General features: G+C 36.8%; 1 protein-coding gene across 2 annotated transcripts; it reads right to left on the bottom strand.

Annotated features, from left to right (window-relative positions):
- Nucleotides 1–7820: 7820 nt before the first annotated feature.
- On the bottom strand, nucleotides 7821–13550 carry LOC145778341 (uncharacterized). Of its 2 annotated transcripts, none has more exons than XM_082589812.1 (4): nucleotides 12985–13550; nucleotides 11776–11895; nucleotides 10949–11048; nucleotides 7821–9583 (listed from the first exon to the last, which is right to left on the bottom strand). In XM_082589812.1, the coding sequence occupies exons 1-4, from the start codon at nucleotides 13512–13514 to the stop codon at nucleotides 9494–9496; spliced, it is 840 nt and encodes a 279-aa protein (XP_082445938.1). In that variant the 5' UTR covers nucleotides 13515–13550; the 3' UTR covers nucleotides 7821–9493. The 2 variants fall into 2 exon arrangements, with proteins under 2 accessions (XP_082445938.1, XP_082445946.1); XM_082589820.1 differs by having other exon boundaries at nucleotides 10949–11025.

The following is a 13550-nucleotide window of genomic DNA, read 5'->3' as shown; positions in this document are numbered from 1 at the left end:
GCATTTTCAAAAAGCCTAAATTTTGTTAAAACGATTCAAAACTTTCAGAACTATAAAATCAATAAAAAAATACGTCCAGTGTTTCATAATATAAAAATGAGAAAAATGATATTATAGTCCCCAGCGTGCGCTTTTCACCTCTTATTAATGCATTATTGATAGCTTTTTCTTTACTGTTTAGTTAGAAAGCTCCAGAAAAACTTGAAATTAATTAACTGTCAATCAACTTAAATCATTATCAACTTATTATCAAATTATTATCAACTGAAGTTATTGTAAATAATAACAATTAAGCTATTGAAAATCATCAAGTCCGTTTCGATCGCTCAATTAGTTAAGCGCCAGACTATACATGTGCACAAAGAACATTCAAGATTAAACAGTGCTGGTTCGATTCAACCGCATCTAATGGATGGAATAACATATAGACAACAAGACTTCGACAATCGGAAACTTCACTCTGTCAATCTCGGCGACCGGGCCTGTGTCCGCAGTGCTTCAAAGCCTCTACAAGTATGCGAAACTGGCAGGATTAAGCTCTGCAAGAAGCTTTCTCAGTCCGAGGATAAAGACTCACACAGTCAATCTAAACAATTTCAGACTTGTCAGGCTGAGCTTTGTACTTGCATGCTGCATGCAATTATGCTCATACTTCTAATTAAAATTCAGATATCGAATTAGTTCTTGTGTTCCAGTAGCTGTCCTGGAATTAAAAATATTTACTGTTTGAAGTTTGCAATGAAGTGGTCAATCACGTGATAAAGCAATTTAAATGAGGCTTGTTCACTGGGCATTCCATTTGAAACAATGCTACATTCTGCTGGTATAAAGCTAAGATAGTACTTCTCCAATTGTGTACCGCGTCACACTAGTGTGTTGCAAGAGATTTTCAGGTAGCTAGAAAACGTTTTGGAATTTTAAAAATAACCTGTTCATAGTTCATAATACAAGTGGGTATGGATGCGCACTTGCGCACTGTATTCATTGGATCCCAGACAACAAAATCCACCATTTTTACATTTTAATGTAAAAATGACGGATTTTGCTGTCTGGGATAGGCCTAACTGATAATATTATGATATTTGCCTATTGGTTTGGCGAAGCGGAAAGGGTGATCACACTATTCGCTTTACAATTTGCAGAATAAATTCTTTATAGCAACTTCGTTATGTAATGAATGCCTCAAAAATGTTTCCTTTTTTTTAGTGGGTTGCAATTTCAAAAATTGAGAACCAATGAGCTTAGGTATCAAGTTGATAGTTTTGTTGTTGATTATACTAATCAGGCGTATTAAAATTTTGATTTAATAAAAAAAAAAACAGTTCACATGAAACAAACATAAAAAAGACATGGCTGCAGATGACGTGGTTACAGATGGACATATATAAACGACATAAAATGAAAAGCCGTTTCATCGTGTCCACTAAGTCGTATCTAGGCTTACCCGTGGTGGTTGAAGACTTAGATTAAGTGGATGAAAAGGTAAGGTACCCAATCTTCATAACCACATTCAGGCAGCCTTCAGCCTATAAGTGTCTTACCAAAGACGCGTGCTCTTGAGCGGTATCGAACCGGTTTTTGGAACGCCAAACCGAAACTCTCTACACTCGGCTATGCAGCCGACACCCGTCAAGAATACTCACTGACATTTGATTACGAGGCGCTTAGTTTAGTTTAGGCTAAGCTGCTGCATAGGCCTACTCAGATTGCAACGTTCGGATATACCAATAGAAGAAACACAAGCGTTTGTAACTTCTCTTTGGTAATGAAATACGATACCCCTGGACTCCTTAATCTTTATAATTTTTTTTCTTTTTTATCTTGTAATTTTGTGACGATGTTAGAACGGTGACAAAAGTTTTAAATTTATAACTTATTTCTGTGTCGAGCACGTTTCGACGTTCGCGTGGTTTGTCGCTTCTCCTTTTTTCTAGACTTATGTTATGTTTGGCATATATTGTTTTCGCTGCGATGATCAAAAATAACAGCAACTTAATTAAACAAATATCGACAAAAAACTGATAGGCTTTGATTTCAAAAATACGAAAAACAAAATGGCGTCTTCTGATAACTAACATCAAGGAAAAGTTTAAACTTGTAAATAAAATTTATGAAAGATGGCAGTTAAAAATCTAATCTTCCTCAATACTTGGATCTAAACTGTATTTGAGCACTTCAAGTTTCATTTTACTTTCTAAAATCCAACCTTAAAGTTTTCAAATCAGCGATGTTCTTTTGGCTGGGTTGCCGTCTGAAAACTGATTCCATAAAAAGATTTCGCTGCCACTTTTAATAAACATCTAATGCCATCCAATTACATTGTTATTGTTTATTTAATTTTCAAGCTTAATTTGAATCTATACTTTTCTGTAGTTTAAACATATGTTTTTATAATATATCAAACATATCAAATATTCATTATCAAATGAATTTTACTGATGAAAGTCTTCTAAAAAATAACATACAGTAGACGTAAGCCCATTGTCTAAGTTTTTGAGGTATGAATTCGTAGAACAACGGTTACCCTATTAAGTACCGCATGGTGGAAATATTAGCCCAACATCTGCTGCCTTAAAATTGAAGTAAATAGTTTTACTATTAACAAAACTTTGTAGTTTAAGACTTGACAAGAAAAAGAAATAGAATACTGCAACCTGCATGGCTTGAGTTATAAAACGACAAAATTAAGATCAAATTCTTCAAGTTTTTAACGACATTTATTACGACTATAATGATTGATTTAGCATTGCAAAGTCAATCATTATATATATATATATATATATATATGATATTGCAGCGTTTTCATAAAAAACACCACTCAACGTAAATAAAAAATATATCTGCGCAGAACGATTTCTTGTATTTTTTTTCGTATAGAGTAAACCCAATAATTTGCAATCACTCTTGTTTGGCAGTTCACGCTTTCAACCGCCCTCTGCTCATGCGTAGGCTACTAACCTGTTTTAGTTAAGGGACATGCATTTTGATGCGTAGCAACGTTGAAAAGATATAAAAAGGGTGATGTCTATCTCCAGCTGCCAATTTTCATGTAGCTAGTAACACCGCCAACTAAGCATTAGCCTGCACTAAATATATCTCAGCTGATTTCTCAGAATCCTAAATTAGATTCTGAAGCCATCCCAAAGCAAAAACTATCCTACGACGAACTACGTTATAGCATTACATCACTTTGTTTAGACAGTTTCAAGATGGAAAAGGGATAATTGCATAAACAGAAATTAAATCGGGTTAAATGATACAACAACAGTGCGAACAAGAGGACGGTTTGTTCTTGGAGCTTTTTTTGGCGGCATGGCCGAGCGGTGACAGTCTTGGTTCGACCTCCAAAAGGGCGGCGGTTCGACACCGCTGAAGAGCATGAGACTGTGGTTTTGGCAAGAAATTTAAAGACATGCCATCGATTACGGAGTGGCGCCCCTGCGACTATATAGCCTTTGATTTTTCTCATAATTTTGAGAAAAGTGCTTTCTGGCACTTCTCTAGAGACATAGCTTATGCCTTTGGCCATTCTATCAGTCTACCCAGATTGCTTAGTTATTTAGCGCGTGGAACAAAGAAACGTTAAGATCAAGCGGCGCTGGTTCGACTCTCTAAGTGTGCGCTTGAGCAACGAATTCAAAAGACTGCTCTCCAATCAGCGGCACCTAATGGATAGAATAATTCCCCTGCAACAACGGCAACGACACTTCAACAATCGGAAAGCTTCACTCGGTTACCGGCTTCACTGTGTTAAAAGCCTCTACAAGTATGCAAAACTACTTGGAATAACATATCAAGGCTCTGTCAGCCAGAGAAAAAAGATTCAAAAGTTAAAAACCAAACCAACCAAATCATGTAGATGAAGAACACTGTTAGTAAAATCTACGCAAAGATCGTTCGACGCCATTTTTTGCGTTTTTTCTCTCTCCCACGTGCCTTCAAATATGACAACAGTAGAAAAAGTTTTTACAGCTTTAAACAGCTTCTTTCTAAACAAGACTTATACGAAAAAATATTTTGAGCTTTTCCCAAAAAATTCATTTATGCACTTTTTTGTTTTTAAAAACAACTTTTGGCAGCAACTTATTCCAGCTTCTCACGGTATTTTGAATAGGCATATTGCTTTCAGTGATTTTGTAATGTTGTTGATATTTCATGACACACTTAGACAATGTTTAGCACAGTCGCACTTTCGTCCACTGCAAATTACTGATTACCTTCAATGCCACAGGAAACCATAAAGTTGGATATTTTTTGAGAGAGAAAACATTTTCTGAGTGGATATTTTCCAGGTGGTTATTTTTCAAGTAGGTATTTTCCAGTCGGGATATTTTTCGTATGAATACTTTCCAATCGGGGTATATTCCGTATATATATTTTCTGTGTGGATTTTTTCTTAGTGAACTTTTACCTACATTCATACAATATAATAATAATAATCATGTTTCATTTTTAAGACAATTATTAAAAGACGACGTGTAGACAAAACAGGAACATCAACGCTCTATAGCTTCTTCAGTAAGTAGTTGGGTTGCCCCGTAGTCGAGTGTGAGAGCATCGATTATTATGTCATAGATTTTATTTATTATCGCCCCACAACTGCTGAGGTCTTTTAGAGATAGATTTCATTTTTATTTTGTATCAGGTTTACGCTGTCATCACACTATTACCCAACTTATTCTCACTGTGTCATACAAGAAAGAATATAATCGGTACCGTTTTTAAAGTAATCGTTTTGACCCGACCTGGAATCGATCTCAGATCTACCAGCACCAGAGCCGAAGTCGAAACCACTCGGCTACTGAATTAGTGTAAGAGCATCAAAATGAGGTTCCAATGTTTCACGTTAAAAGGAAATAAATGAATATGAAATTCTACGTGTTTCAAACAACAATTAAAATTGGAAACATACAAGTCATGTCTGAAAAACCTCGAGTAACTAAACAAGAACTGCTCTCAAATATTCTGGTGGGCAGCATCGCAAGAATCAATTAAGCAGAAAGAATGGGTGCAGGCTCTCACATTTCCGAGCTTGACTCTCATTTGGCAACAAATGCTTTTGGCACAAAAGCTAATTGCTTGCTGACATTAAGAAATTGTAAGGGTAAGATGCCCGTTTTCTCAAAATAGCAAACACCCATCACTGACAGAGGTCAGAGAACTGTAATTTGACGTTATTAAAGAATTATTTGACGAAGAAATGATAACGGCTTCAGGAAAGAGAAATAAAATTCAAATGAGCAACGTTTATTTTTATTGATAGACCGTGCTTTATTTTGTGCTTTGCGTTTCAATGTAAATAACCTACCCTCTAAAACTGAACGGCCAAGACAGCACACATCATGGTGACAGACAGAATGTCTAATGATCAAAATCAAACACCTTCTGTTTCCAATGTTCTTTTTACCAAAATACTCACAAGATATTACCCGACATTTTTAATCTTATCAGATAAAAAGACTTTAAGACAGGGGTGTCCAACCTATGTGGCCAAAGGGCCACATGCGGTTTACAAATGATTGCGAGCCACGAGTGTTTATTGCTAATTTGTAATCTCAGAAACGGCTGTGCTATAATGTCACATTTTAATGTTATCAGGTAAAAGACTTTAGGATATGCTACCGGTAAACAAAGTGGCTCTCACAAACAAACTGTTTTGTTAATTGATCAAACCAGCAAAAAGTGCCTTTCTTACATGGTTTTAACCTCTAGCAACTTAAAATGAGGATAAATGAATGCTTTTATTTGCTGTTAAAAGCTTTTTTGGTTTGACTCAGTGGTTTTTAAACCTCACAAAATTGTCAAGTGTATTGTAAAGCCAAGTGTGCTGCAAAAATGGCTTATTTTGATGAATAACCCTGATTAGTCGCATGCTTTATGTGGCCATTTTAGCAATTTTAACGTGGCCATTTTGGCCATTTTAACGTTTGCAGACGCTGAATCAATGTAAAAATGGACAAATTTTGGCATCTAGGTATAAATTAATGACAAAACGAATCATTTGTTTTCTTTATTTTTGTCATTCATTTTCATTTTCATATTTCTTTTTTAATAATAATAATAATAATCATGCTTTTATTTGCGCCCATTGCGATAACATACAGTACACTGCGATCACAGATGCGATACAACAGACGACAGGAAGCAGCGAAGTGACATATAGTCTTCGAGTCAGCTGCTCCCCTTATTTTGGCTTGCCTTTAAGTGTCTTTCGCCGAGACACAGCCGCGTGCTCTGGAGCGGTGTCGAACCCACGTCCTTTCGAACGTCGCGCAGACGTTCTCACCACTCGGCTACGCAGCCGACATTTTATTTATATATTATGTATAAAAACAATGAAAACTATTAATACTACAAAAAGTGCTCAATGCTAAGCAAAAAGGCAAAGCAGAGCGAATTAAATCAAATATAGTTATTACTATCTGAAGCCTTTACAAATTGTTTCACCTAACGGATCATCAGAAGGTCTTCTATTTGAATAAGACCTTCTGATGATCCGTTAGGTGAAACAATTTGTAAAGGCTTCAGATAGTAATAACTATATTTGATTTATATATATATATATTTTTTTTTTCTAAGGACGCTGCAAAGGTTTTCCACCACGAGAGTCAACATGTTTCAAATTAAGGCATTTGTGAAACATTTCAGGTCTACAAAATATATTTCATGATATTTTGAAATATAGTAGAATTAGATTCTATCACTCCAAATAGCGAAATAGCAAACATATTTTACTCTGCCAATCTCGGTAACCGGCCCTGTGTCCAAAGCCTCTACAAGTATGCGAAACTACCAGGAATAACCTATCAAGGCTTTGTCAGTCCGAGGATAACGATTCAAAACCAAACCAAACATGTTTAGCATTTAGAATTCAATTGCCATGGACATATACACTTTTCCTCAGGTGGATCACATTCAAGACACCACTTAAACATATAACTTATAGTTAAACATATAACTTATAAACATAGAACGTTCAAAGAGTTTGACAGCAAACATTAGATAATGTGTTGTTTGGCGTTACGCATGATTAATCTATTTTTTATTTATACAAAAAAGGGAAATTTCTGAAAAGCTTAAACGTTTGCCAACTTGAGAGATGCATTAATAATTGCACTGAAAATGTTAGCTACAGCCTATTGCGATGATTGTAAAAATCTTTATCCACGGACTAAGAAACCTTTTTTGAGAACTTAATCCTGGCAGTTTCGCGTACTTGTAAAGGCCTTGAACCAGTAGTGCTGGCCGGTCATCGAGTTTTGACAGAGTAAAATTTTGCTTGTTAAAAAGTTTTTGTCTGTGAATTAATCCATCCACTGGATAGCGTACGAATAGTATCCTATCAAATATGAAGTCTGCTGGTTTTCACTTAAAATTAAACAATTCGGCCGAATTTTGGCCGTCCATTAGAAAACACACGGGCTCCTAGAATTATCCTGGACCTGGAATATTCCCTTGTGAACGCTAGCCTACTGCGTGAGCTAGGGCTTTTCACTTTGGCCACAATGTTAACTTTGGAACTATGGAAGACAAGATAAGGTAGTATAAGTTATCGTTGTTACAATCTTACCACACGTAGAGTATTATTCAATTTGTTTACCTTTTAAATTGGAAAAGTTGTTTACTTGGTTACTTGCCTCCCCATCACAATATGCTGTGTTTTTCTGCCTTGAATCCAATACGTTTACTCACATTTGTGTGGTGGTACAATCCTTAAACAGTCGACAAACCACTTTAGTCCTAAAATATCTTTTTCATCGGAAATACAAGTTAGTTAGTGACAAGCAGAAAATAACTTTATTCCACTTCCACTGCAGCAATACGGTATAATCTTTAGAACTGAAGTCAATTCGGTTTAACTGCCTGCGTCTGCAGACATTATAACGCGGAAAAACAAAACCATTAAGTTACTTCTGATTCAATTACACTTCTGCATAAGTCCGCGATATGGAACATTAAATATACTGGTCATAAAGAAATCGTGTTTGAGAAATCGACACCAGTAAATTTACAACAACCATTCCTTTATTTCTTTAATGAAGACATTGTAAGATTGATTTGTTGAATCTTTATCCTCGGACTGGGAAAGCTTCCTGCAGAGCTTAATCCTGGCAGTTTCGCATACTTGTAGAGGCTTTGAATCACTGACGCAGGCCTGGTCACCGAGATTGACAGAGTGAAGTTTCCGATTGTTGAAGTCTTGTTGCCGGGATATTATTTCATCCATTAGATGCCGCTGAATGGAGAGCAGTCCTTAACGTGCGTTGCTCAAGCGCACACCCCGAGAGTCGAACCAGCGCCGCTTGATATTGAAGCTTCTTCGTTCCAGAAGTCACGCGCTAAGCAATTGACCTATCGGGGCTTCCACTCTCGTCTTGCATTTTAAGGTTAGTTCAACAATCAGTGGCACCTAATGGATGGAATAAATTCAACAACAAGACTTCAAAAATGGGAAACTTTACTCTGTCACATCTTGGTATCCAGGTTTGCGTCAGTGATTCAACGGTTTTGCAAATATACCAAACTGCCAAAGTTAAGCCTCCAAGCAACTTTCTCAGTGCATCCATGTGAAGATTTCAGCAACCAGTCCGCACCAGTTAACTCAATGGTTAAGCGCCGGACTCAAGATCAAGCGGCGCAGGTTCGGCTCTCGGGGTGTGCTTGGCTTAACCAACGTATTTCAAGACTGTTCTCTATTCAGCGGCGCCTAGTGGATGGAATAATTCTCAGGCAATACCACTTCAACAATCGGGAACTTCACTTTGTCAATCTGGGAGACCGGGCTTGCGTCAGTGGATCAAGCCTCTACAAGTATAAGAAACCGACAGGAATACTTTATCAGAGGTTTTATCAACCCAAGGATTCTTTTTTTTTAACTGAATTTTAACCAGATCGGCTAGTTCAAAATATATTGTATTTTTTTATGCAAGCTACGTATAAAGCATTTCAAAGAAAATTTTCTCTTATATCTTAGTAAACAAAGTTCAAGTCCTTTAAAAATCGGCTATGACTTTGTGTGTACAACATTGAAAAAATTTCTCTGTTGGGACCTTTGTCAAGTCTGTTTATGAAATATTTTAAGATCACTTTAGCCGTGGCAAGAGCATATACATTTGAGTATTTACACATTTATACATTTGAGCATAGAGCATACGCATATACGGTATATTCAGCAAAGCGATACATATATACAACAAACTAAACTCTAAATCACCAAGGACCTTAAAACTTTGTGCTAATGAATTTCTATCACTAAACTGAACTGAAGAAAGTTCAGTTGTCATAAAATTTATAGCCAATTTTTAATTGAGTACGATATTATTATTTATGAATTTTACCCTGAAGTGATACACACATTCACACAAGCAAAATCAAAGTGAGCAACTTAAATATTTTTCAATCCCACTCATTGTAGGCTATGTTGCTTGAAACCTCTTGTCAACATACAGTACAAGAACTATTAAACGGTACACACTTTTGACTTGGTGAAAACTTATAAAGAAGAATAAATGTTTTGTATCTTTAACTGTCGCAAAACATGATACATCTTCTGATCTTGGTGAAGGCGTTTCCTTTCGCAAGCCTGAAACCAAAATGATGATGAGCTGACAATACTAACCAGAGATAGATCGTAAGACGCAAACTTAAACGCATTGCAGTATCATAACAATTGAGTTTTAATCACTTTATAATGAGCAGAGGTATACAGGAGCCGGAGTTTTAGATTAATTAGGACCCAGGTCTCAGGTTTTGGCCGGATTCGGAGTGGAGCCGAGTCTGAATACTTGGCAAAAACAGGAGTCGGATTGGAGCCAGTAGGAGTCTGATTTTTGCCAGATGATACTTTTAGCGTACAACTATTTACGCTGTACCTGGCGCAGTTACTATTTTTGTGTACCGGTACTGTACTTCTATGGTTTACTTTTCCAAACATTGATTTTTACATTTACAAATATGCTTTTATATTTGCGACAAGGAATAGCGGAGGTATAAGTTATAATTTACAAAAAAAATGAATTAACGTATGGTTTTTTTTTGCCAGAATGGAGTGTAAACTAAATATCTCCAAAACATTTGGAGTAGGAAAAGATTCACAGACTTTATAGAGTCGGAGTAGAGCAGGATACCAGAAAACCTGACTCCGTAGGCTACACATCTGCTAGTAGGGCTAAGACGTTTTTAACATTGACTATGTCTCCCTATAGTACGATCGTCCATCACAATTTAACAACGAATTCTGTCAAACTAGCAGAAAGTATCGTACAGGAAATAACAACAACGCTTTGAAGTCAATAATTTTGTAAATGAATGTTCAAAGTGTCAAAACACTTTGCAAATCCGGGATGGTTTTAGGAACCCTGGATCTTAAAGAAGCCACCGCCTATTTGTTAGACATAAGGACGTGTTCTTAGAAGTGTTTTAATTTGGGGGCCGAGGATCTTACTTGAATCGGGCCTAAATTGCCTAAATGTCCGCCCCGTTATCTCAGTGGTTACGCGCCGGCTCAAGATCAAGCGGCGCTGGTTCGACTCTCGGAGTGTGCGCTTGAACAACGCATTTCAGGACTGCTCTCCATTCAGCGGCACCTAGTGAATGGAATAATTCCACGGTAACAACAATTCCGTCTTGAACAACCGAAAAACGTCACCCTGTCAATCTCGGTAACCGGCCCTGCGTCAAGAGCCTCTACAAGTATACGAAACTACCAGGAATAACCTATCAAGGCTTTGTCAGTACGAGGATAAAGATTCAATACCAAACCAAACCAATTATCCTCTCAACGGCTTTTACGATACCAGATCTTATGTAGTATACTGTGTAGTCCGATCTCATTTCTGAATTTAGAACCAAGTAAGTTGGTAAATGAGACATCGGTAAGGATTTACTGTGTTTGTAATTAAGAATGATTTTAACAATTAAATAATTTAAATAACTGAACAAATCCTACCTGTTTTTCACCAAACAGAAATAGCCAATGTTTCCATAACTCTGAACATGTTGTTGACGATGTGGACCATAGCTTGCCTAATAGCATCAAGATAGTTTCACTGTTTTGTAAACAAAACTAAATGAAAAAAGGGGTTTAAGACATGCACTATGCTCTCGTTTCAGGGCTACACGCTACCAGCAGCAGATCTACAAAAATTTTTTGAGGGCATTACAGTTTAAACTTGATTGACCTAGGAAAGCAAGGCGAGAAATTTTTGCTAAAACGGTGAAAAATATAACTTGTTTTTGTTTGCTTTATGTTTTTTTTTTAGGGTGGGAAGTGAGTCCCTATTGAAAACAAACGCTATTACAACTAGATTAGTTTTCGTTCCATAATAACTTTTGATGAATTATTATAAAAAATGTACAATTGCTGAAGCGTATCAATAAATCTCCGCAAACTACGTTGTGTGTAATCAAAGTTTTTAGAAACTTTCTTGCCTCTCGTGTGTCCGATGGCTAGCCAATCATTCGGACATTGATTTTGCCAATGTTTAATTTTCTGTCACATCAGTGAAGTGCATGACCATAAGTAAAACATTGTTTTACTATTGGTCTTAAAATGTAGAATTTTAGAGTAATACTGTCCGAAATCCTCCAACATTATGTGGCAACCCTGCTTTCAACAACTCATCACTGGCTGCAAAGTTTATCAAGTGATTCATCGTTTTGCCGTTAAGTCCCAAACTAGGGGCGAAAATCTTAGGGTGATGGTTAAGTGGGAAGTTAGAGCACAAACCGAGACACAAAAGTACATTAAAACATTTTACAAATGCGCTTTCAAACCTCGGATCTTCATTGCCATCCTCTTCTTCATCATCTACTTCTTCCACTTCACTAAAATCTGGGCAGGGTTGATATGCACTTCTAAAGAACCATGACAATAAGTCTACTTCGTTGTTTTGTCTAAAAGATACAAAAATGCCGTTTGAATTTTGCTTCTAATGTTTAACTTCTAAAACCTCGTGAAAATCAGATATAGGCCTATACCTCAAGATTCAACAAGTATGAAATAAGACTCGTTTTATGAGAAATGTTTTGCAAAAGAATACTGTATTATTTAAAGGATCTGATAAGATAAAATTATTCGCGTCATCATGGTGAACTTTATCTCTACTATTTTTGTTATCAATGTTATCAAGCTCTTGGTCACTTTTATGAGATTATACTGTTACAACGTCTACAAATCGTCTTTTGACATCTCCCTCACATTTTCACAATAGTTCAAGTTAGTGTAATATACCATCAAGTAATACAATCAAATTTATCAGAAAGCTTTACATCAGGGGTGTGCAACCTTTATTACAGGAGGGCCATATATAAATAACTGGGTGAAACCGCGGGCCGCACGTTTATTTAACATATGGTTTCTAGTAGTTGCAGGAACAAAAATGTGTTGTTTTTTTTATGTTATTCTTATGGCATTATTAGGGGTTATCTCTTGGCAGACATAATAAGTCAAGACGCATAATTTTCTAAAGAAAACTGCTATTCAAATTTATTGTCACACCTATTTTATTGGCATTTCAAAATTGGCACATCTTCGCGGGCCGCACAATTTTTCTTCGCGGGCCGCATTTGGCCCGCGGGCCGCACGTTGCACACCCCTGCTTTACATAGTTTTTGAATGAGTTAGGGTTAGATATGGATATGTTATTGGCTTGTATGGCACCACCACCACACCGTATTTCATTTCCTAGTGCAAGTGTTCATTAATTTGGTAAAGCAAACGCTTTTACGCATACAATGGATCAAACAAAAAACGAATCAAATAAAGATTGAAAGAGTGATTCACTGAATTGCTTTTAAAGTTTATTGGTAAAGCTTTTCAAAGTACAGTAGAATTCGTCAAATTCGTCAGTCGTCACCTCAAGAGGATTAGAAAAAAGTGACAAATTGTGCAAACAGGTCAAAACACTAACGACTTCTGTCGAGGCCGACAAAAATATGACGAATAAGGCGAATTGACGAATTAGACGAATCTTACTGTAATACCCCATAACTTTGTTGAAAGATTCTCGTCTGTCTTTGAAGTCACGGTGCCAAAACATAAACATCAGGTTGAGATATTGCTTTGTTTGCAAAGATTTCTTGATCGCTTTTTCGGTCTCGTCGCGGTCAGGAATGTCGGAATTCAATTCCACTCTCCGCGCCACTTCAAAGTTGAGCAGAAAAGCGGCTTGAAAAAACCTACTCTGGGTCACATCCACATTTCCTAACTCAGACATGGAGTTAGCTAGAAAGTTTCTATAATATGCTGGAAATCGTGGGTCTTGTAAAGTTTCATACAAATCGTTCCATCTTGGAGAGGCCCTGTCTCCACGTTCGTTTACAAACGTCACAAACCCATTCCCAGGCTGACGGTCCGTTGGATACGGTTTGATCACGATTGTGTTGCCTTTGAACTTCAAACGATACTGTCTTCCTTTCTTCCATTCCCAATATCTTATTTTTCCATCCACCATGTCCTTCAACAACTGCTTCACTTCTTTCCCATTCATGTTGCTTATATTCTTCTCAGGCATTGTCGCGTTACAGTTCCGTATTTGTTATGTAATGAA

Source organism: Aplidium turbinatum, chromosome 1, assembly GCF_918807975.1.
Source record: "Aplidium turbinatum chromosome 1, kaAplTurb1.1, whole genome shotgun sequence".
NCBI lineage: Eukaryota > Metazoa > Chordata > Ascidiacea > Aplousobranchia > Polyclinidae > Aplidium > Aplidium turbinatum.
Note: the sequence above shows the minus strand (reverse complement) of the source record. Positions and strands in the feature narration are given on the sequence as shown.

Excerpts from the sequence above, each read along its gene's own strand:
- LOC145778341 (XM_082589812.1), bottom strand. The coding sequence starts at position 13,514 with ATGCCTGAGAAGAATATAAGCAACATGAATGGGAAAGAAGTGAAGCAG. Across the intron at positions 11,049-11,775 it reads GATGGCAATGAAGATCCGAG|TGAAACTATCTTGATGCTAT; the intron begins GTTTGAAAGCGC and ends TTTACAAAACAG. Across the intron at positions 9,584-10,948 it reads TTCTGTTTGGTGAAAAACAG|GCTTGCGAAAGGAAACGCCT; the intron begins GTAGGATTTGTT and ends TTTTGGTTTCAG.